At 38.6% G+C, this 25287-nt stretch overlaps 1 protein-coding gene across 2 annotated transcripts in view; it reads right to left on the reverse strand.

Moving 5' to 3' along the window:
* OBI1 (ORC ubiquitin ligase 1) overlaps positions 1-21821 on the reverse strand; it is a 43412-nt gene extending 21591 nt beyond the window's left edge. The window contains exons 1-5 of one of the 2 annotated variants that reach the window (XM_045978556.1): positions 21700-21799; positions 17740-17793; positions 8545-8680; positions 6377-6468; positions 2949-3197 (exon numbers count right to left, since the gene is read on the reverse strand). In XM_045978556.1, the coding sequence (XP_045834512.1) occupies positions 2949-3197; positions 6377-6468; positions 8545-8680; positions 17740-17793; positions 21700-21771 (603 nt within the window). In that variant the 5' untranslated portion in view covers positions 21772-21799. Of the gene's footprint in view, positions 1-2948; positions 3198-6376; positions 6469-8544; positions 8681-17739; positions 17794-21699 lie in introns of both variants that reach the window. The other variant, XM_045978557.1, reaches the window with a different exon arrangement.
* Positions 21822-25287: the final 3466 nt, after the last annotated feature.

Genomic DNA, 25287 nt, shown 5'->3' on the forward strand with positions numbered 1-25287 from the left:
TTATTTGTTTATTTTGACAGAGAGAGAGAGATCACAGGTAGGCAGAGAAGCAGGAGGGGTGTGGGGGCAGGAAGCAGGCCCCTTGCTAAGCAGAGAGCCTAATGTGAAACTCGATCCCAGGACCCTGAGGTTATGACCTTAGCCAAAAGCAGAAGCTTAACCCACTGAGCCACCCAGGAGCCCCGGGTCAAAACTTTCTAATAAATTCTAAGAATTCTCTTTTGATTTAAAAAAAAAAAAATCCAAATACGACTTTCTTTCTGAATTGTCTGATACCTAAAAATTGTCTAACAAAACATTAATTGCTAGAAAATTTAGAAGTTGAATATTGATTCTATACAAAAAGTAGTGTGCCTCAATTTTAGAGTCTTCTTAAAAGCTATTTAAATTCCTCAGTCATGGCATTTTTTTTTAATTCCAAAGAATAACATTCCCTAGTGGAGAAACCAATCTCACTAACTTGGCAAGAGAACTGTCTTTTGTTTCACTAGAACACTAACATCTAAAACATTTTAAAGTGAATGGGTCACAAAAGCTACTGTTAACAAAAGGCTTAACCCAAAATACTTAAAAAAACAGATTTCAAAATTCTGACCAATGTTTCTGACTAATTTCCAGAACTTCTGACTATATTGCTCATCCACCCACACACAAATACCCCAGGAGGATGACAAGAGAGGAAGGGCAAGAACATTCTTCTGGGCACCAAGGCTAGTTAACTCTTGCATTTACACTCATGCAGGTCCTTTCTGGGCTCTTGAGCAGCTGCTTATCCTCATGGTTGCAAACCAACCAGTACTGTGGAGGGTTAATTCTTTAAGTGACTGATAAACACTATTACTGCCCCTCTGAAGATGCAAGGAAAGTCATTTACAATGAATTAAGCTTTCAAACATAGCACCATAAGAGGAGGCACTTAGTGAATGCTTTTTGATGATGATGATAAGCTTAAATTAGAAACTCATTGGATTTCTTTTCCCCATGCCTTCCATACTGTATCACTACATTTCAAGATCTTTCACCAGTACTGTGGCTCTCTAATATCCTCATTAGGAGCTGGCTGGTTCCTCAATGGTATCAGAGGTATTTTCTTTTCTTTTTTTCCCCCCAACCATCAAAGGCATTTTCAGTTTAGGGAGGTCAAGATTACAAAGGGCAAAGTTCTGCCCATTTGCTGCACCTAGAAGAGTAATGAAGACTTCAGATAACTATTTTGCACTGCAACACTGATTGGGTAAGGATACTGGTCTCATAATGGTTTCAAAACCTACCGAGGCCTTGAAACATAAGAAAACAACTCCATTTCATTCATGCCATGTAGTCTGAATCTCTCGTACTCCTGTATTTGTTATTTTGTACTTCACACTCAAATTTTGCTTCCACGTTTTTTAGTCCATTTGTGTCCTAGTTTATTGCCTAGTACTACGTAATACCACCACTAGGCATCCAAAAATGGGCTTATTAAAAACCCCCAATAATTCTGAGATCTCAGTGTAGCTTTGGGTATTGAATTTAACACGTAACCTTTAAAAGAGCAAAGAAAAACTGTGTTTTATGTACTTATCTTTCACATAAAAACCCCTACACCACTTTTACAAGCCCAGAGTAATGTCTTCATACAGATCCTCATCTTCAAAGAAGCATTTTATTGCCAAAAATTTAAATGAAGTTTAATAACTATAAAGGAAACCACACAGAACTTAATGATAGCTCAAGAATACGAAGGGAAGTTAAAGGGACATTGTAGATTAATGATACTGTAACTTTCCAGCTATCTTTCCTTTTTATATGCTCTTCTGGACAAACCAACAGGCTAATGTTGGCCTTCAATACCCAAAGAAACTCCACACTTCCCCTAAACTTGTAACAAATTCAGTGCAATTACAACTGTAGTTTCTTTCTTCTCTGAAAGCACAAAGTTCCCTTCTTTCATTTTGGCCTTTCCTGAGCTCAAACAACATTTATTTTAGAGGTAGGTATGTGAAGATGGCTTGGTATTTACACTAAATTGCAGACTTCTATGCTACTTAGCTTCACTGAGGATCTGAGGGTCAGTATGTGGTGGTACTTCTTTAAGGAGTTCATTAATGATTTCAAGGAGACAGGATTCAATAATTCCACACAGTAACAAGTTTACGGGAATACAGACAGGTTAAATGGGTGGTTGTGGACATGGGTACCACAAAACCATCTCCATTCAGCACCGGACTCCACTGTGGATAAACTTGAAAGATAAAGGCTGGTCCCTTTGGCCAACAAAACCCTCCAGCGCTTGGTTTTAACAACCTCTCATACTGATGATAGGGATCTTCTCTCTTTTCCTAGACTGAAAATCCTAGAGGTTGCCTTTCCACCTATGCTTTATCTTGTTGGATGAAAGGAAGAATAATTGAAGAAAATGAACCCACTCCAAAAGCTACTATACTTTTTTACATCGAGTATTCTAAAGCAGTTACTCAAAGCTTTTTTGGAATTAGTCATTAAGTCTTTAAATACTTACAACCTTAAAAATCAGAGAAGGGTAGTATTAGAAAAGATATATTCTATACATTCCATTTTATAGGTAGGGAATTGGATACATGTTTGTTTTCATTCATATAGGGCAGTCACTGCTTAAGAAAATAAGTAAGGCAAACCACAAAGAGGAGAAATAGAAACACATCCTTTAAACTGATGTCACTCTTGTACAAGAAGATGCAAACTCATACAGAAGCACTACAGTCTCCAATTATGGTCACAAATGGAACGACCTGATATTTCTTGGCAGCTAATGACATTTAAGAAGAAAAAAGTTCTACTGTTTGAATGCTCATCCAGAGATTTTTGTCTTTCCCCCAAAATCTTCTAATAAGTGAAGTTAATATGGCTATTTTTACTTTTGAAGGTACTTGAATTACAGAATTTTAAAAAACAACTACAGTAGAACTTTAAAAACCACCACTACTTACTTCCTTTAACTTATCCACATCATCTTTTACTTTTTCATATATTTCATTAGCTGTTCTAAGTTTTTTCTTCCACTCTGCTACAGTTTCTGGGTCAATTTTACTTGGATTTTCTGCAACTGGATGCTTGTCTTCATTTTGGTTGCCTTGCATCAAGGTTAAAGGATCCAGAATAGTCTTAATTTGTGACTCCAAGCTGAGATTTTTACTCTTAAGATCTTCTACTTCCTTCTGCAGACAATCTATTTCATCCTGAAAAAGAATCATATGGCCAGTAAATAGACACAGATACTAAACACATATGTATGCTAAATTGAGGTCAACGTGTTTTTAAATTTTATACTCAAAATTCTGTAGGTACACAGATGCATCAGTATAGTTTTATAAGCAAAAAGTCACATACAGCTGAAATTCTCAAAATGTATTTTGACACTGATAAAAGCGGGCATTTCCACTGTCTTCATTTTAATTCACTGATAGTTTGGTTAAAAAAATAAAAATGTTGGGGGTGCCTGGGTGGCTCAGTGGGTTAAGCCGCTGCCTTCAGCTCAGGTCATGATCTCAGGGTCCTGGGATCGAGTCCCACATCGGGCTCTCTGCTCAGCAGGGAGCCTGCTTCCCTCTCTCTCTCTCTGTGTCTACTTGTGATCTCTCTCTCTGTCAAATAAATAAATAAAATCCTTAAAAAATAAATAAATAAATAAATAAAAATGTTGGGGTGCCTGGGTGGCTGCGTTGGCTGAATGTCTGACTCTTGATCTTAGCTCAGCTCTTGATCTCAAGGTCATGAGTTCAAATCCTATACTGGGCTCCACTTACTTAAAAAATAAATAAATAAAATTAAATTAAATTTAAAATGTCAAATCTTGAATTTTATTGAAGATAGCCAGAAAACAAGACAAGTCACATGAATTCAATAAGGAAGTAGATTCCGCAGAAGAAAATTCTTAGGCATGTTTAATTGGTTTAGTGAGGGGAATTATAAAAAGACAGTGTTGATCAGGGTCATAATAGTTTTGCTTGATGTTTGTATTTTTGCTTCTGCATTTGAAGTAGGAGTGTAACCCTATACCATGTCTTTCTGCTTTCCACTCAGAATACATGTAGTTAATTTTTAGTTTTACTTTTAACTCTTCTACATTCTGGTTCTTCAATTATCACTGTGACTATTTCAAGTAATAGTTTTCCCCATCTGGAACTGCTTACTGTCTTAAATCCAATCCCTAAACATTTGGTCTAGAATTCTTTTATGTGATACCATTTATTAACCTATAATAGATATTTCATCTTAAACTAAGATTGTTAGAAATTCTGTTGTTAGAAAATAAACTCCAAGTAGTTCAATAGCCAGTGAACTCTTTAAAGGATTAATCTGATTAATACCTAAGTGTGATAAATATTAAGTATGTAAGAATACATTTTAGAGTTAACAGACAGTACTATTTACTATTTTAAATTGCAGTACACGTCAAGTTAAATAGCATTATAAATAAGAAAGTAAGTTTTTTGTTGGAATTAATATCTTAATGAATAAACAAATATGAATAGGAAAACATATGAATGAACATTTATGCAGTCATTTATTTAATCCCCACTTTATTTCAAAATATTTTTGAGGCAACTGAAAGCAGTTTCCATGCATACACTTTAACTTAAAAATATTCTATATTAAAATAAGAGATTAATAATATCCCCTTTGGAGTCAACATAAAATATCAACTGGGCTTAAAAACCGTGCATATTCCAGGGGTACCTGGGTGGCTCAGTCGGTAAAGCATCTGCCTTCAGCTTGGGTCATGACCCCAGGGTCCTGGGATTGAGCCCTACATTGGGCTCACTTCTCCCTCTCCTGCTTCCCCTGCTTATGAGCACTCTCTCTCTCTCTCTGTGTCAAATAAATAAATAAAATCTTTAAACAAACAAACATATTCCATTAGCATGAAGCTAATTTGGAAAATTTCCATCACCATATCAAATTGGCTTCCCAAGAAAGAAAACTGCTGCACGATGTCACTAAAATGTGGTATTTAAAAAAAAAAAAACTGGATACATACAAGCAGAGTTAAACAGTAGTTACCCAGGGTGGGAAGGTAGAGAAAATGGGGAGGTAGGAGAAAGGAGATGGGTTACTATGTACAATGTTGTAGTTATGTAAGATAAATAAGTCTAGATATCTCACGTACAGCATGATGACTACAGTTAATACTGTACTGAATACTGGAATTTGCTGGCAAAGTAGATTTCAGGTGCTCTCACCACAAAAATATAAGTATGTGAGGAGACGGCTATGTTAGTTAGCTTGACTGACACAATCCTTCACTATGGATATGGGTATCAAAACATCATGTTGTGGGCACATAAATATATGCAATTTCTTAGTTTTTTAAAAAGATTTTATTATTCGGGATAGAGAGAGAGAGAGAGAAAGAGCTCAAGCACAAGCTGGGGGGAGAGGCAGAGGGAGAAGGATAAGCAGACTCTATTAGCAGGGAGCCCTGCATGGGGCTCCATCCCAAGACTCTGAGCCTATGAAGTTAGACACTTAGCCGAATGAGCCCCCCAGGTACCCCAAATATACAAAATTTTTATTTAAAAAAACAAAACAAAACAACCTCACTGATTAACATTTAAAAAAGGAAAATCGCATATTTCACACCAAAATCTCTTCACTGGTAGCTGACATAGGTATATTTATTTTATGAAAACTAATCAGGCATAGAATTATCAGGGAATTTATAGAGAAACAAAATGGAATGAAAGTTACAGTCACTGTTTACCAGAGCACTCATAATGTCCTGTGGGGGCTAGAAGACTGACTTTCACAAGAGGGTTTCTTTTCTCTCCCAACTTGAGGGAGCAAATACTTATAAAATGATGTGTCTGTTTAGGACAAATTTGGAATTAAAAAAGGGAAAAGAATGCTTATATTTGTTCCTGTCTTCTATTTGAAATAGAAAAGGGAAAAAGAAAAAAAATTCTCAAATAAGACATTAAGTAGGCTCCACAGCCAACATGGGGCTTGAACCCATGACCCTGAGGATCAAGCATCACATGCTGCCAGCCAGGCGGCCCTCAAACAAGATATTTTTAAAATGGCATCTGAAAACCATGAGAGACTATGGACTCTGAAAAACAACCAGAGGGTTTTGAAGGGGCGGGGGGGTGGTGGGAGGTTGAGGAACCAGGTGGTGGGTAATAGGGAGGGCACGTACTGGCATGGAGCACTGGGTGTGATGCCAAAACAATGAACACTGTTATGCTGTAAATAAACAAATAAACGAATTAAAAAGAAAAAAAAACCCTAAAAAAAAAAATGGCATCTGAAATAAGATTTCATTGGATGTTTACTCTAAAAAGTCCAGGGATTCAGATAGCTCAGTTTTAGCTTGAATTCAAAGCTGTCCTAATTTTAAATTATAATTATTATTTACCTCATACTCTTTGTGTAGTAACTCAAGTCTAGTTTTCCGAAGGTGCTTCCTGACTGTATGGCTTAGCATAGGTTCACTTTCACTTGTTCCTCCTACAATGGGAAAAAAAAATCGAATTTTCATTCTGATTTAGGCTGTATGAAAACAAAGATAAATGGTTTTCTTACTGTATTATATAGTTCTCTAGCTAAATTTCTACCCTTTCCCTTACATACACACTTGGGGCTGCCACCTAGAGCTTTTCTCTATCTCAATCTTGAGAAAAGATAAATATCAAATAACACCATAATACCTTCAGTAAAATATCACAGGTGTTTACTTACCTGTGTATCTTATTATAGTAAATTCAATGAAGGCAAAGGCTATATTTTGTTAATTATCAAATATGGACTACCGCAAAATCTGAATACCAGACAACTGTTAAATGATTATAAAACTAATGATTATATTTATATTTAACCAATTAACATATTATCTACACTATCTACATTTAAATTTCACATAATTATCCAATGCTTATATATATATATACAAACACATATGAGTTCACATTATGATATATATATTATTATAACCAATGTATTCAAATGTACCTAGTTACTGGTAACACAAATGAAAAGACTGATGCATCTTTTTACTGAATCTAACAACCCAGTTATGATGGATTATGAATCACAGCATTAACTGTATGCCTGTAATACAATACAAATATACTTAAAATGAATTCTTCCTGAGAGCTCTTCACCTATGCTGTGGTTATTTTCTTTGTACTTCTTAGTATCATGACAGCAAAGGCATTTTACAGATGTTCTTTTTCAGGACGTTCTATCCAAGTAAGGATGAATGAGCAATTTTACTTGAATTAATTTATGAAATATCACTTAGATATCAAGGCAGGAGAAGCGACGTGAGGAGAAGCTGGGGAAAACACATTCAAATTATTTTAATCATCAGAGTTCACAACAGAAAAATATTTCTTTACCATATTTCACCCAGGTACCAAGAAAGAAACCTTGGAATAATCTGATTCCTCCTTTGGATTTCTTAGTTTCAAAGTCCTACTAATTCTTCTTTTGTTCTAGTATGTATCTTCCTTTCTATTCCCACTATAAGAATCTTACTAAGTCCATTTTCCCTAAATTGGGATTATTACAATCACTTCTTAGGTTTTCTGAAAAGTGTTTTCTATACAAATGACAGATTCACTTTCAATTTTTCCTAAAGCAGGAACAAGTAAAAATCATTTTAATTTCTGTAATCTAAGAATGATAACTTACAAAATAAAATCCAAAATAAAATCCAAACACTAAAAAAGCTCTTTAAATACTTAATTTTTCAATGATCTTCTAGTTCAAGTTTTATCTCCCTTTTACCCACACTGGTATGGCACTCGGTGCTCTTTTTTATCCTTAAACCAGACTCACGTTCTCCCTTAACTGGGCTAGAGCCTCTTACTTGACATACTCATATTGTGTCCCTTCCCTTCAACCCAACTCACATATCATCACCCAAGTAATATTGCTCAAGCAAATTTTGGATCTTGCCACTCCCTTGTTCAAAACCATCAGCTCACTTTACTCCTCTATTCACCCACAAAGCAAGTCCCTGAATTAGTTTGTTACTCAAGATTCTCTGCACTAGAGTGTCACTTTACTTTTTAGTCTTATTTCAGTAGTCAGACCCAAACTAAACTATTGATCATTTCTAAAAACTGCTTTGTTTTTCAACTTCTAATCCTTAGTTCATACAATTTCCTCTGTATGAAATGCCCTCCCTAATCTTTACCAGTTGAAATTTTATCCACTCTTAAATCTTGTGAAGCCACCTGCTTTATGAAGCCTTTCTTGATATTCCCAGCTGAATTTCCTTGCCTGAATTCTATAGGCCTCTTTTGACCTTCAGCATCTGCTGCTTTAAACCATTAATATTTTAGTCCACATGCATAGCCTCTACCATAATGTTAATTCCACAAGGCTCTAAGATTTTTTTCATAGTGGCTTGTGCCCCTCATATGTTCACTTACAGATTATGCAAATGGCCAATCCATCCAGGATGACAGTGGCAAAATGACGTCAGTGAAAATTGTCTATTTTCGTCTTTCTCCAAATATACACTATTTAGAGATTGTTTCAAATCTGTTTTTGTGTGTTTATAAAATAGGCCCTTACCAATAATCTCTTTGCAAGGATTTTCAGGCGTGATGGGGACTCTGCAAGCTGGACACTGGCTATTATTCTTCAACCACAAATCGATACAAATTGAACAAAATACATGGTTGTTGATGCATATGACAGGCTGGCGTACCTTTGAAAAAAGAAACATTACTTTTAGTACAGGGCAACAGTCGTAACTAGAATCCCAATAGGTTTAGTTTAGAGCAAACAAATAGTTTCTCTAGAGTACAGTAGAGTAGGTGCTTTAAAAGGAAATTATTCGGGATTTATAAAAACACTGGTTTATAACTTAAACAGCAAACAATGCTGACAAAAATAATAACATATACTAAATATAAAAATCGTTGACTCCATTTATATAGCCACAAATACTAATACATTTATATAGTCTTATATTTTACAAAGGGTTTTCACATGTATTTTCTCCATGTTTTTGTTTGTTTTAAAGAGTCCTGTGAGGTAAACACAGTAAATACACCTCACAAATAAGGAAACCAAACTGTGAAGAAATCAGATGGTTCGTCAGGATTAACTAGGTGTTTTGACTGTGTCTAGCTGTTTTGTAAGACAAAATAGAAGAAAGAAGTTACTTTAGTTTTCTACCTGATATTGTTTGTTTACACATTTAATGTCTATCTCTCCTATTAGAAAGGAAGCTGCATGAGAACAAGAACTTCCTTCATTTCATTCATTCCTAAATCTCTGATGCCTAGAAGACAGCCTAGTACACAGTAGGTACTCAATAAAAACTCATCGGATTCAGTAAATGCTATTAAGACAGAATTTAACATTAATTAGCTAGGGAACTGCCGGAGGGAATAACAACAATATTCATCAAGTGGCAAAAATTTTAAAATAAAAACCAAAATGACATGGAAATGTTTAGGCTTTCATTTGATTCACAAGGTAATGTTACTGTGGGACTCAAAACACTTTATAGCATTTTCAATATTTTCCTGTTCTAATAATAAAAATACCATTTTATAGTCCTTCTACACTAGAGATCAGAAGATTAAGAGGAAACAGAGAAAGTACTGAGAGAAGAGACAGAACCACCACAAACTACTTCTTTTTTTTTTTTATTATGTTCACTTAGCCACCATATAATACATCAATAGTTTTTGATGTAGTGTTCAGTGATTCATTAGTTGCATGTAACACCCAGAGCTCATCACAACACGTGCCCTCCTTAATACCCATCACCTGGCCACCCCATCCCCGAATCCCTTTCCTCTGAAACTGTTAATTTGTTTCCTGGAGTCCAGAGTTTCTCATGGTTTGTCTCCCTCACTGATTTCAACCCCTTCAATTTTCCCTCTCTTCCCCTATGGTCCTCTGTGTTATTCCTTATGTTCCACATATGATTGAAACTATATAAATTATCTTTCTCTGCTTGACATTTGACTTAGCATAATCCCCTCAGTTCCATCCATGTGAATGAGAATGGTGGGTACTCATCCTTTCTGATGACTAAGTAATATTCCATTGTATATATGGACCACATCTTCTTTATCCATTTATCTGCTGAGGGGCATCTCGGCTCCATCCACAGTTTGGCTATTGTGCACACTGCTGCTATGAACACTGGGGTGCATGTGCCCTTCTTTTCACTTATATCTGTACCTCTGGGGTAGATAGCTAGGAGTGTAATTGCTGGGTCACAAAGCACTTTCTACAGAGAAAACACTTGTGCTGCTCTATGTCTGCCTCAGAAAGATAGTATTCATTAATTTGAAAGGGGGCTCTACTTTCAAAGAAATCACAGATGTATGGCAATCCATGAAAGGCAGGAAAGTCTCACTGTAAAGAACTCCATGGTCTTAGTCTGGCTTTCCGAACACTAAGATGCTCCCTTGATTATGAACATTAACATAAGAAAACTAAACAGAAAAGATGGTTCAGCATGAATTTAGACTTCCTTATGGAGAAACCAATTCTAATTCATTCAGTTCAACTAATTTGAATGAATGAATGAATGAATAAATGAATAAGACCATGAAGGACAGCTTCCCATACTCTTCTTCCAAAGTGCTCCTTCCTACAGCAAGGACTGAATGCTTATCTAGAAGGTACTCCTGGTCAGAGTCTCAAGAGGCAGACAAGTCTAAATTTCCTTTACAGGTTCTGTTTTTTCCTAAAAAGTCATGTAATTTGTCCAAGCTCACCATTATATATTCGTCGGTGTTTCATTTCATCTTCAGTCATGAAATGCTTTTTTTTTTTTTAAGAATTTATTTATTTATATGACGGACAGAGATCACAAGTAGGCAGAGAGGCAGGCAGAGAGAGGAGGAAGCAGGCCCCCTGCTGAGCAGAGAGCCTGATGAGAAGCTCGATCCCAGGACCCTGGGATCATGACCTAAGCCAAGGGCAGAGACTTTAACCCACTGAGCCACCAAGGCGCCCCAAGTTATGAAATGTTTTAAGAACAAAAAATTCTCAAACTAAGTATGAGAAAGATACTGCCAAATCTATCCTATAGCTTCCTGCAACACACACACACACACACACACACACACCCTAAATTACTACAATACTCCTAGAAGTATGTGTACCTCTAAATCAAAAAATTCAACTAAAGAAAGAAAAGTTAGTTCCCTGGGCTTTTAGAGCAGTGATTTAATCAATCAATTTATTTATTTATTTTTAAAGTCATGAACTGATCTAAAATGGGTAAAAGCCAATGGTCAAAACATAAAACTGTGCACATTTGGAAAGATTCAAGAGGCTCTCCTGCTTTTACAGGCTTCCCTCATTAGAAGCACATTTAAAGGTAATCAGTATTTTCTATGTAACTGCTTCCACAACAAAGGTTAAATATCTCCCCAATCTAAGAAATGGGTTTGGATAACTCAGTGGTTGGTGCTATCATTAAATAAGGTGAGAAAGATGGAGGAAGAGAAGGTCTGAGAATCACCAGCATAAAAAACGATGGCATTGGGGCACCTGGGTGGCTCAGTGGGTTAAGCCACTGCCTTCAGCTCAGGTCATGATCTCAGGGTCCTGGGATCGAGCCCAGCGTCGGGCTCTCTGCTCAGCAGGGAGCCTGCTTCCTCCTCTCTCTCTGCCTGCCTCTCTGCCTACTTGTGATCTCTCTCTGTCAAATAAATAAAATCTTAAAAAAAAAAAAAAAAAAGATGGCATTTAAATTGACAAGACTAGAGGACAGCCCTCCATGGGCAGAGTAGCTGCAGACAAGGCATTCTATCAAGCAGAAGAAGGAAAAAGAGGAACAGCCAGCAAAGCAAACTAAGAAGGAAGGGACTGTGCTGGAGGACAAGAGTATGGTCTTACAGAAGGCAAGAAAAGAGACTTCCAAGAGGAAGACAGTGGCCAAGCATGTCAAATAATAAGAGAATGAACTTGGGTGGCTCAGGCAACTAAGTGTCAGACTCCTGATTTCACCTCAAGTCATTTTCTCAGGGTTATGAGATCAAGCTCCATGTCAGGCTCTTCACTGGGCATGGAGCCTGGGAAAGAAAAGGAAAGGCAAGGAAAGGGAAAGGAGGGGAGGGGAGGGTAAGGGAAAGAAGGGGAGGAAAGAAAGAAAAAATGAGCTTGATATGGACAGAGAAATGACTATGGGATTTAATTATATGGAAGTCATGTGATCTTACTGACAAGCACTGTTTCAGTAAATGGTAAGAATGGAAACTTGATTGAAGGCTGAGAGACAGTGACAACAGAGAATATAGACAATTCTTCATGTTTTGCTGTGAAGGAGTGAGCGTAAGAATTAAGACCATGGTAAGAGATGCCAGTGAGAATGATACAGTTAAGAAGGGATATTAATGATGGAGGAAGAAGAGGAGGGATTAGAACCATAGGCAGCAAAGTCCCTAAGAAGTCAAGAGAGAATAAAATCCAATGCACAAAGCAGAGGTTTTGGCTTTCAACGGACTGAGGATCTGTCTTTCATTGTAACAAAAGGGAAGGCCAAGGGTGTCAGAACAAATGTAGAGGGGTTAGAAGATCTATTGATGGAAAAATGAGAGAACTCATGTTCTAACTATTCCAACTGCTTATATTTTAATCATTAAATATGAGGAGAGGTTACCAGCTGAAAGTGAGAAGTGAGTATCAATATCAACTTGAGAAAACAGAATAAAGCAGCTATTTTGAAAAGCGAGAAAGTAAATTTACTAGTAATTTACAATACAGCAGGATTGCCAAACACTGTTGAGTTCCTATTTGAGATCTGCGATTTTTACTATAAACAAAAACCAGTTAACACAGGTATGTATTTTTCTTACCAATTTTTACCTATTCAGTTTCAGGCAGAAAGCAAATAAGTAGATGGGTTTACTCAGAGCTGGATTTTTGCCAAGGAGAAAGAGAGAGAAAAGGGACTGATGATAATAAATGACCATGGCTAACAAGGGACATGAGTATATGAATGGTAATGATGACCATGAAAAAGTGATATTCATGGAGTCAATGAACTGGTCTCGATAAGGTTGAAGTAATGCTGGAGAGTAGGTATGATAAAAAGAGGATCAGATAGTCAAAATACCAGAGGTGGTACAGTTGCTTTCTTTAATGTTTTTTCCTGGGCCATCTCATCTGGCATAGTTCTATTTGCTCTCTTAATCTCATGTATCACATGATGTTAACATCTTTTCTATGACAACTCCTGAGAACCCTCTGTAACTAGACCTCAGTAAGTGGCAGAGCTTAGGCTTTGAGAGACAAACCTGAGGCTAACTCCACCTCTGCCACTTGAGCTGTTCGACCTTGAGTAAGTCTTTTAGTTACAATGAGCATAGGTTTGTCTCTGAAGATAGCAGCTTAGTATACTTTCCATCCAGGCATTAAGATTTAATAACGTAAAGATATAAACACAAAGGGTTCCAGATAGCAATCCCTCCAAAAAAAAAAAAAAAAAAAAAAAAAAAAAAAGAGAGAGAGAGAGAGAGGGAGAGAAGGAAAAGAAAAGGTATCAATACTACTGTATCTGTGCCTCGGAGCCAACTCCATGTAAGGCTCTTGTAGCTGCCTCAATCATAACATGTCCAAACCTGGACTTTGCCTCCTCCACTCCTTATCTAAGTTAATAGCACCACCACCTCATTACTTTAACTAAAATACTCAGTGCTCTCTCTGACTTACCCTTTTTACTTATCCCTACCACCCAGCTGGTCACCAAATCCTGGTATCATATAACAAGTCTAAGTGCCCACAGATTTTAAGATGCACCAGTATTTTCTGTACCACAAGAATGAAAAATGAAAAATGCTGCCAATTACAAATGCGAGATGCCATCACTTGTAAGATACAGCCAGGTTTCAAAAAAGTTATAATGTGGAAAAATTATATCCCAGAATTGTCAAAATTTGGCAAAGCTACCTCTAAATGTTTTTTGCTTTTACTTTTACCTGTCATGTATCCCTTCCTTTCCATCTTCACTTCAATAATGGGTTCAGGCTCTCATTCTTTTGCCCATGGATCTAGAGCAATGATCTCCTCCCACCCAAGCTTCCTGGCTTCCAAATATTCACTTCTGTCCACCTTTTTTTTCTTTCTTTTTTTCTTTTTTTTAAGATTATTTATTTATTTGTCAGAGAGAGAGAGAGAGAGAATGCACAAAATCGGGGGGAGGGGGGGGAAGGGCAGAGGAAGAGGGAGAAGCAAGCTCCCCCACTGAGCAAGGAGCCTGAAGCAGGACTTGATCCCAGGCAGAACCCTGGGATCATGACCTGAGCTGAAGACAGACGCTTAACCAACTGAGCCCCTGTCCACCTTTCCTACTGATGCCAGAGCTATCTTTCTAAAATAGGAATTAGCAGCTTTCACTGCTCTCCTGCAAAACAGCAATGATTTTTCCCTGTTCACAATTCTAAGCATAGCATTCAAAGAGCATACTCTGGTTTGTAAACAGCCCTTTCATCTGCTATTTCAATACTGATCTTCTATTTCAATACTTGATATAACCTATCTTCAACCACACAGATCTACTTGATGTTCACCAAATTAATAGGAACAGGGGAGGCTCCCTGTTTATTGTGCTCTCATTTCTTAGCTTGACATAACCTGCTGGTCTCAAGCTTCCCCATCAAAATAGAATCTCTTCTACCTTTTAAGATGAAAATAAAATGCTACCTCTTCTAAAAGGCCTTCATTAATCCTTTTTAGAATTAACTGGGTCTTTGTCTGATTTTCATAAGGGTATTCTTTCTGTACTGATTTAATGTTCATTTCTTTCTGAACAGTACTTAGAAAATTGCTTACATCCTACTTCCCTATTAGATTTCAGGCTCCTTGGGGGCAGGGGATGGGCATCCTCATCTTTGTATGCACCAACAGCACTTGATATAATGCCTTGCACACTCTAAAAGTGAATTCTGATGTAGTAAAATGAAAGGCTGAAATAATGTTCCTAAAGGCATCTCAGGAAGCAAAAAAGTCAATGGCCACTACAAAACTGAAAAAGCAGAAGTTTAACCTTCCCATTTAATATGCCAAATTCTATAGAAGAACAACCACAGGCAGATTACCTAGCTCTCTCCTCTAAGACCATTGGCAATTCCACCAGAGAAGAATCATTTTCACTGTCTGATACCTGGTATTGTCACTGTGTTGTGTCATTGTGTTGGAGTTTCAAAACAGCTGACTAATTTTTTTGGACCAAGTACTTATCAGATGACAATTTCTTTTTTTTTTTAAGATTTTATTTATTTATTTGACAGAGAGATCACAAGTAGGCAGAGAGGCAGGCAGAGAGAGAGAGAGGAGGAACAGTTCGCTGCTGAGCTGAGAGCCCGATGCGGGACTCAATCCCAGGACCCTGAGATCATGACCTGAGCCGAAGGCACAGGCTTAACCCACTGAGCCACCCAGGTGCCCTCAGAAGACAATTTCTAAATAATGGTTTAAATTTAGCTTAGGAGAAAAAAATCTATAAAGAAGAAATAACTACTAAAACAAATGACTTATTTATTTGACTATAACTTACAGGAGCAAAATACAAAGAATCTAGCCTTCCCTCAATTCCTGTCCACCCCTCTTCCTCTACCCAGATTCTGGGATATATAATACCCAAACACGCACATAATTTTCCTTAATATAATCTTCCTGAGATGCAGAAATAGTCGTAAGTTGCCCATTATTAGACTTTATATCCAATTTACTCTCAATGAGGTCTGTGGCAATAAAACAGTATTCTTGTGAAATAAAATACTGATGACAATGGCAAATGACAAGTACAATTTCCAAACTCATCTGGAGTAAACACGTCGAAATGATATTCTAGGGTAATACACCCTGAAGCTGGTGAGGAGGAGGAGAGAGAGAAGAGAAAGCAAGGTATAAAAAGTGGGCCCTTCTCACTGGAATGGGCCTGAGGGGCAGTCTTAGGTGCAGAAAGATTAACCCTAAATCTGTAATTCTACTGCGTACTTTTCATTTCTTTTATTTTAAGATGTTTCAGTTTTAAGAGACCCTACCACCAAAGCTCCTTTCTTAAAAAATAGATGTACCTGAGAGGAGTCAAAAGGGGTTATTCTCTAATAACCTTATCATCCTTGACTCACTTACTAGATGTTACTATACATTGGTTTATTAGGACAAGGTTTCTCATCTTCAGCACTACTGGTATTTTGGACCGAGGGAATGTTGTAGGGAGCTCTCCTGTATATTGTAGAATGTTCAGCTAGCAGCATCCCTAGGCTCTACCCGTTAGACATAACTAGCACACCCCTGGAGTCAATTAGAAACATCTCTAGGCATTGCCAAATATACCCTGAGGGATGAAATCCACTCCCACCCCTTTAACTGGTTTAGGATATTTACATGAATTTCCCTAATACCATGGCCCTGGTAGTGTCAAATTCATTTTCAGCTATGGAAACTGAGACTCAAGGAAATAATAATACAGGTTATAAGTAGCAGAACCAGTATTTAAGCACCATGCAATGTGACTCAACTGCAAACTGGGTGCTCTTTCAAGTAAGAAATAGATTTTTCTTCCTTAGGCAGAGTTAGTAAACAACAGTCTGAAAGGAAAAAAAGAGAGGACACATGCCTGAAAGAAGCAAAAGATTACAATCAAGACTTTTGGATCAGTGGGGGCTATAGAAAAGGGGCACTGATAAAGGTGATGGGAGGGAAAGACAACTTAATCAACTGGCCTGGCAATTACACTTAAAGTCAACTCCTTGGCCTTTTATCACCTTTGCTAGAGACTAGAGCTAATCTTTCTTCAAAGAATATTCCTTCTTACACCTATGTCAAAATTTTATGGGCTTCATTAGACAAGACCTAGAAAGACTGTGAAAAAGAAGGCTGAGGTAGAGAAATGATGGTAATAGCTCCCCCACCATCACCAACTTTGGGAATTTGGAACTTTTCAAAATAAAATTTCTGGGGACGCCTGGGTGGCTCAGTGGGTTAAGCCGCTGCCTTCAGCTTGAGTCATGATCCCAGGGTCCTGGGATCGAGTCCCGCATGGCCTCCTTGCTCGGCAGGGAGCCTGCTTCTCTCTCCACCTCTGCCTGCCTCTCTGCCTGCCTGTGCGCTCTCTCTCTCTCACCTTCTCTCTGACAAATAAATAAAATAAAATATTTTTAAAAAAAAATAAAATTTCTGGATTGTTTTTGTTATGTTTCAAGAAATACTTGGTTCTGGATCAAAATTTTGGTCCTAGAACTTTAAAACTGTGTGATCCTGAGAACTAAGTTCCTTAAATGCCTATTGGTCCAGGTCCCCATTTCTCCCTAGGTAAAACGAAAGGTAATACATTTTGCCTCACCTTTATCCCTCCTTAGAATGCTTTCAGGAATCTTATTTGTTTAGTAAGCATGCCAGCTATTACATACCAACTTTAAAGTACTAGGATATATCAACACTTTTTTTTAGTTAATTTTTTTTTATACTCTAAGTATGTTTAAAAACCCACAACATTATTACACATTTTTTAAAGTGTCTGCATTCTTTAAACTTAATTTGGAAAAGAGAAAAATGTAGTCCATGTGGCTTTTTTCAAAGCAAATTACTTGTGACAGTTATGTACAAGATTGGTTCTTAAATCCACTCCTAGGAACTAAGAGGCAATCAGGACTCCAATGTGGGCTCAATGTACTGAGGCTGATAACATGCTGGCCAATCACCAGCCTCTGATGAACTCTGATGAATAAATTTAGTCAACCTAGAATGAGGACTCTAAGTTGCATAAAGCTTTGTACCTAGCCTTACATTGTCAACATTTTTAATGAACAATATGGGTAGAAAGCAGACAAGAAGTCCTCCCTGGGGGGAAAAAAAAAGAATTCTTCTTGTAGTACTCTTAGCTGGAAACAGTCCACCCTATCACTGGACTCTATAAGAAATAGACACCCCACAACCCGAAGGAAGCTGATTTCATCTCAGATGACTGCAGCCAGAGAGCTTGCCCTTACAAAAGTACAAATCTTAATATTGCAGAGTTACATAAAGCTTGATTCCCTTCTAAATGAAAGAGTTTATATTTAAAGATTCACTATTAGGGTGCCTGGGTGGCTCAGTCTGTTAAGCATCTGACTTCAGCTCAGGTCATAATCCCAGGGTCCTGGGACTGAGTCCCGCATTGGGCTCCCCACTTGGCGGGAAGCCTGCTTCTCCCTCTCCCCTGCTTGTGTTCCCTCCCTCTCTCTGTCAAATAAACAACAACAACAAAAAAGATTCACTATCATGTCCATTCATGCCAACACAATTCCATTCCACTTATTTTTAAACGTCAATTTCAACTCCTTTCCAAATGATTTCAAAATACTCTTGCTTATTTATATTTATTTTAAAGTCTGGTATCCCAAACTGTACTCATACTCAAGTGAGGAATAACTGAATACAATATGCTAATATTAAACACCATCAGAAGTCTAGCTGCTTGGCACTTCACTTCAGAACCTCCTACATCCTTTCATAAAACTAACTAGGGGCCACCTGGGGAGACATGTCATTCATGGAAAAATGCAGACAAAGTCAATAAAGGTACTACGTGCAACAATCATTTGATTTCACAGCATGAATCCTAACTGAAGAGACAAATGACTGGAATTATCTTGAGATAAACTGGTCTGTAGCAATCTGGTGCCAGGACCAAAATGTCATTTAATAGATATCCTGAACTAGATGATTCTATATTTCTGCTTGCTGGCCCACTAGTCCAAGGCAAAGGGAAAAAATTAAGGAGGAACGGGCAAGAAAATATGTTACTCATACTTTCATCCCACAGGATGTATACCTACCTTCTTCAAGCCACACAAAGCTCTTGTGATACTGGCAAGGTTCCTAAACATTGTTGGGCAGAGAATCCACCTTTAAAACTGAGGTAGAGACAGGCAGAAAATTCAAAATGTCTAACCTGTCCAATTTTAAGTACATTTATAAATCCAAAAGGTAAAGTATTAACAATGTGCATGCTTAGGCTATCTCCACTACTTCTTCACCTCTCCATTCTTCCCCATCCCAGTAAGCATCTATATTTTCTATTTAGATTTGAGATCTCTCCTACCCCCACTTTCTCCTTTAAAGTAATACGCATTTTTTTTTCTTTACAGTGACCTATCAGGGATAACAGTCCCTAACTCTTTGAATAAGCAAAAGAAAAGGATCTTGCTGATAGTGAGATTTTGGGACAAATAATGAGGGTGGCAAAAGAATGGTTATCTGTGTGAGGGCTAGGCAGAAAGGACCTTAAGGCAGATCTCAGAGTTGGCTGGAGATGCTGTGTCAGGGAGGTAGAAGTAACAATGGGAACACGGTACTTACTACCCCAGGTTATGCTATCTCCAGTACCCCCATACCCCACAAATTCCAGTATGTGGGGAGGGTAAATGGCCCAAGCATATCAGATTTGCTTTAAATATACAAAAAGCAACAGTTATATGGAACCAGTTAAAACCTCAGGACGTACTGTGGCAATTTCCAGAACAAACAGATGTCACGCCATTGGGAAAGCAAATCTTCATCAAGTAAGTGCACTGCCTCAGAAAGCAACTGGGAAGAACAGTTACTTGAAAGGCCGGTTTCCTTATATGAGGGCCTGTCTCAGCACCCATACTAAAGGTAACCATTCATTGAATATTATCATGTCCCAGACCTTATGCTAAACACTAAAATGAATTACTTGATATAATCATCCCAAAATGCAAGGAAAGATGTTGCTACTCTTAACCATTCCCATCTTACAGATGAGGAAACTGCTCTTAAAGAGGTTAAGTAACTTGTATAAGGTCATGTAACTAGTAAATGATAAAAGCTAGAACTTACGCAGTCTGAACATAGAACTCAGGCCTTCAATTACCACACCTATAGATGACAGTTTATAAATCGTTCATCTTTTATTTGCAGATTTCATTTTAGAACACTGCTAACAAATACAGGGGAAAAAAGAGAGAGAGAGGAAGGGAGGGAAGGAAGGAGATCCCAAAGATGTCTGCTCATGTGAGTTTTTAGGAAGAAATCTACTGAAGACACAAATGATAATGATAGAGGATGAAACCATAGACTATGACCCTTAATTTTCTCATGTTTAAAAAGCGGGGTGGGGGGGGCGGCAACCAGCCTATCTGTCTCACAGCATGGTGAGAGGAATTAATGAAGTACTTAAATACATATAAAAGCATTCTGTAATCTACAAAGCACTATACTCTACTAGTATCATTTCTGTTACACACAAAAAGTATAGATATGGAAAATTAACCAGGCAGAACACATTTTCAACACAACTACAAAAGGGCCTATTAACTAATGGAAACTAGATAAAAGCATAGAACTGAGACCACGTAAAAATTATTTCCCAAGATGTTTCTATCAGCTTTTAATGCTACTGCTGGGAGTATATTTACTCAGAATTTAACACATACTTGTGGGAACTTCGTATCGGAATCCAAATGTAGACAAGCAAACACAAACATCACGTCCTCCTCCCAGCTATGTAAGTAAGGCAGTGACAGCAAATGCCAGCTCAAATACCACCCTCCGTGCAGCCATCCTTGATTTCTCCAGTCAGAATTGATCAAGCCATCCCCTATATACCTTCACACCACATCTGCTATTTCCTTGGCATTTCATTCTGAGGGATATCAAGTTATCAGTTGCTTCCAAGCCTGACTTCCTACTTCTTGAACTCAGTAAATTCACACAGAACCCCAAAGACCTAAGGCAGATGATCATGCTGGCTGGCACTCAAATGTTTGCTCTATGAAGTTTGTACGTCTCAATTCTGAGTAGGTGGCTGTAGTTTCAGTCTGCATTTTAGGGTAAACACAGACAGATCACAAAGGTAAAAAAAAAAAAAAAAAAAAAATAATTCCGGGTGGAGAAAAAGCTCATTGTTCATATACAGTATCTTCTCCTTTCTTGATCTATGCGTTAAAGAAATGCTCTTTTAAAAACCGAATGGGAGGCACAAACGGAAATGGAAGAGCGGAGGAACGCTTTAGAACCTTCAAAATCCCGTTTCTAATTCAGAAGTACTCTCTCCTACCTACTTTCACAAACACAGTAGGCACCTTCTGCAACACAAAGAGAGGGTACTCTAACTCAAGGCTGATAGTTCTTGGAAAAAAGACCATGCCTCTCATTTTAAACACCACTCAGGGGCGGGTACTATTTACTTTTCACATTTTGAACCCAGAGCAAAGGCCACTCTAAAGGCTGGGTTAAGCAAAGGAAAGGAGGCTGGAAATGGAAAAGACTCCCCAGCTAGCACTGCCGGCAGGCCCAAGGACAGGAACACTCGCGCAGGAGTTAAGGAACCCTAGGCAAGGCTCCCAGTAAACGTGCTTCAATGGGCTTCACTACACGCCACACGGGTGGCACAGGGGCGTACAACACCGTTGTGATTCCTTCCTGACGAGGCCTCCTTCGACGCCGGAGTCGGCCGGGCGAGGCCGCCGGCGGACGCAGAGCCTCTTGGCCGCCCTCCCTTCAGACCCCAGGCCGCTGTCATCCTCCTCCAAAAGGCACACAGATGAACCTAGTCATCACGACGCGCTCCCTCCGTCCCCCAGGACGCGGCCTCCCGTTGCCGAAGGAGAACGCGGGTTAGCGTCTGCACACATCTCGGCGACTCACGCCCCGTCCCCGCCACGCACGGAGACCGCCCTTGGCTGCCGAGGGCGACTTCATACCCGACCCTGTTTCGTATTAGTGCCCAGAATCACCCATTACCTTCCCCAAGCAAATGTGGCACGTGATGGGCAGAGTGAGCGACAATGTAACGTTCTGCACAGTCTGAGCCATGGCAGCGTTCAGAATCCCGCCAACACGGAAGTCCCGCCGACGGCGGCTGCTCGCCGCGTCTGGGGCCGCGCGAGGCCGGCTACGGCAGCCCGGCAGGGCCATAGTCCGCAGGGAGAGGAAACGAAAACGCGCTTTCGAAACGCGCGGTCACCAGGGCTTTTCTTTCTTTCCTTCCTCCTTCCCTCCCACCCTCCCTCCCTTTCCTCCCTTCCTTCCTTTCTTTAAAAAAAAAAAAAAAGAAAGAAAGAAAGAAAAGAAAAAAGAATTCCCGTGTTGGGGAGCTGCACGATTCTTGAGAATGGGAAGGAAGGCTGTATATTACAGGCATCCGTGGAGGATCCTGAAAGTTTAAATGAGAAAGTGCGGAGCCTAGAGGAAGATGGGGAAGGCGATTTTAAATGCCTTGTCTCTTCCCAAAGGGTGGAGGGGGGAGAGATTTCCGTCTAAAAATGAAACAGCTTTCTGTCTCTCTCAGGTCTTTTTCCATCCTGAAAGGATGTAATGTCACTTAAAAGCAACAAAGAGTGATTGTCTCTTGATCTGTTTCCGAGACAGGTTACATTTTATCACAACTTTCCCTGAAGACATGCTTTTCGTTGGTCCTTCTGTGGTTTCTATCAGAGACTTAAGGGTCCGAGCCACCGACTCTGATTTACGCTCACAGTGAGAATGCCGCAAATAGAGCCAGCCATCCACACTCCCGGAAAGCACGTGCGCAAGAGTTAAAAGCCTTCATTTCAGGCGCATGTTGAATAAGATATGTATCATTGTGCTGTAGAACTCGGAAGGACAGTGTGCGAGGCTCGAAGTCAGCATTTCCTATCGGTGAAAAAGAAAAACTCTAAAAGTTCCTACCTCAATCTTGAATAGAAAAGATTTGAAATTTAACAGCAGCTGACTTAGTGAGAAAGAGCCAGTGTGATTAAGTTATGCAAACAAATACAATTTGTGAGTAGAGAGATCTAGAAACAAACCAATGGGACCACTTTTGGTAATCTTTACGGAAAAAGAGACAGTAAGATCACAAGAAGCACGTGGTCCGTGGAAAGGGGTTCTGGACCTGCATCCGGAGGGTAGAATTCCCTGCCCCAACAACTTCCTGGCTCTACTGGCTTCAGACAATTTATTTAATCCCTCTGCTTCTTAGGTTCCTTTTTGGTAAAGAGTGTGTGTGTGTGTGTGTGTGTGTATCAAATGAGGTCAATGTATACTTAAGATCATGTTTCAAAGAAACAGACAATAATAAGACTGGACCAGCTAGGAATTCACCTAAAGAAGGCCAAGTCCAGTTCAAAATTGTCTCACAGACAACAGTGAGAATTCTAACAAACCGCTCAAAATTTAATTTCCTGAGAATTGGAGGCCATTGTGTGTTTGGAATTGGAGAATAAGGCAAAATAGTCCCATCGCTTGTCTGGTTATTAGCCACTTTTTCAAAATGCTTGGCATACAGTCATCTGGTTTGGTTATTTTCTGGCTACTCGAAGTGGTATTTTTTATGGGGTCGAGCTTATATGTTTTGCTAAAGCATTGTTCCTGTCCCTGGGTATAGATCTTAAACTTCAGAATGAGAAAACTCTAGGTCATTCATTACCACTGTCATTCAAGTTTCACCTTTCCTGGGTCCTGCTGCGTTCTTCGTACTCTCACCTCGCCCATTCCCTGTTCTCACCTCACTGATACCTGAGATGGTATGTTAGTACCTATCATACCCACCCTCTGAGTAGGATGTAGGACTGAGAATGTTCTGTCTCCCACATCCATCCCTAAAAACAGTGCAGCTAGGAGACATGTTGAAACATTTTTTTTTTTAATTCTTTTCCGTTGTTAATGGAGCAAATTCATTTCTTATTAACCACCTTGGTGACTGGTGTTAATATTTAGTCACCAAGTGAGTTTGAAAAATTGTAACTTACGTTTTAAGTAGAATGTTAATATCTAGAGTATTCCCAGCCTCTCTTTTCACATTCACTAACATTGTCGCAGCTCCTCAGTGCTGTTGTCGTAGTTTGTCCATATAGTTATTTCTGTTGTGATCACATCATACTATAGTTGGTTGTTCATGTGTTTGCCTCCACAACAGACTGTTTTTGGAGGGCAGAGATTGTGTCTGATTTATCTCTAGTATCTGGTACTAGGTGACTCTTCCACAGAAGGTAGTATTTTCTTTAGCTACAGACTCAAGCTGTTTTAAACACTGTCTTTACTTGTTTTTCACTGCAAAATGGAAGACTGCATTGCTTTTTTGCTAATTATAAAAATTGCTTCTCTTAAGAAAATTAAGCCATTTATAAATATATAAAATAATGGGGAAAAAAGTTCCTCTGTATTTATGCCTCACCTTTCTATCCTGTGTGGTAATCACTATTAAATTCTAAAGCAGGGGCACCTGGGTGGCTTAGTGGGTTAAGCCTCTGCCTTCGGTTCAGGTCATGATCTCGGGGTCCTGGGATCGAGTCCCGCATCGGACTCTCTGCTCAGCAGACAGCCTGCTTCCCCCTCTCTCTCTGCCTGCCTCTCTGCCTACTTGTGATTTCTGTGTGTGTGTGTCAAATAAATAAATAAAATCTTAAAAAAATTCTAAAGCTTATCCTTACAGTTTAATTCATATACTTATGCATAGGATCATAGTATAACATACCTGTTTTGTTTACTAATATTTGTGAATAGGTGCACAGATACACACACACACACACATCTAAGTAATATTGTTAGCAATATGGGCTGATGAGGACTATCCTTAGGTCCAAACTGATGCCAGACCAATTCCCAGACTTCACTTCTAATTATACAATGGTTTAAGGCCAGAAACTATCCTTTCCCTCTGCTCTATGAACACCGTTTCTTTTTGTTGACAAATCAGGTTCTAAACAGGTGATTTGGCCAAAATTGTTAAGTACTGCTGCCATTACTCTAATAGGAAAAAACAAAGATTATATGGCCCAATGACTTTGTGCTTAATCTGTGCCTTGGCTTCTTGGTAGCCTTATGGAGAGTCCTGTGACCTGGGACAGGCTAAACCCCCCTAAACTCTTAGAATTATAACCTTTTAGAACTAGAAAGAATCTTAGGGGTTTTTATGCAGGCCTCTCCTTTCACCGATAAAGACATTCAGATCTAGAGAAGATAAATGACCAGAAAATGGTAGATTTGAAGCAAAATCCTAGCTCTTACTTGGATTCTCTGAGATTGTTGGCCCAATGCCTTTGCGTAAGTGCAAGATGTATTATTATTAATAAAGTAGCTCGGTAATAAAAAGTCAGTCATAATTGAATTTCTTTGCTAAGAAAACCATCAAATAGCTATGGAACACCTTTTACCCCTTGTTTAAATCAGATTCATTTTTATGATAAATTATTTAAAAGCAAGTTTAAAAAAATATAAAATCTTAAGTGCTATTAAAAATTGATTAGGCATGCATTATTCTTTCATTGACCCAGTTCAGATTGTTTTTTAATTTTTTTGGTCAAAGCTAATAAATTTGAGTAGATGTTTCAGACAGACGTTTTGTAATCA

Source organism: Meles meles, chromosome 14 (assembly GCF_922984935.1).
Source record: "Meles meles chromosome 14, mMelMel3.1 paternal haplotype, whole genome shotgun sequence".
In the NCBI taxonomy this organism is placed as follows: domain Eukaryota; kingdom Metazoa; phylum Chordata; class Mammalia; order Carnivora; family Mustelidae; genus Meles; species Meles meles.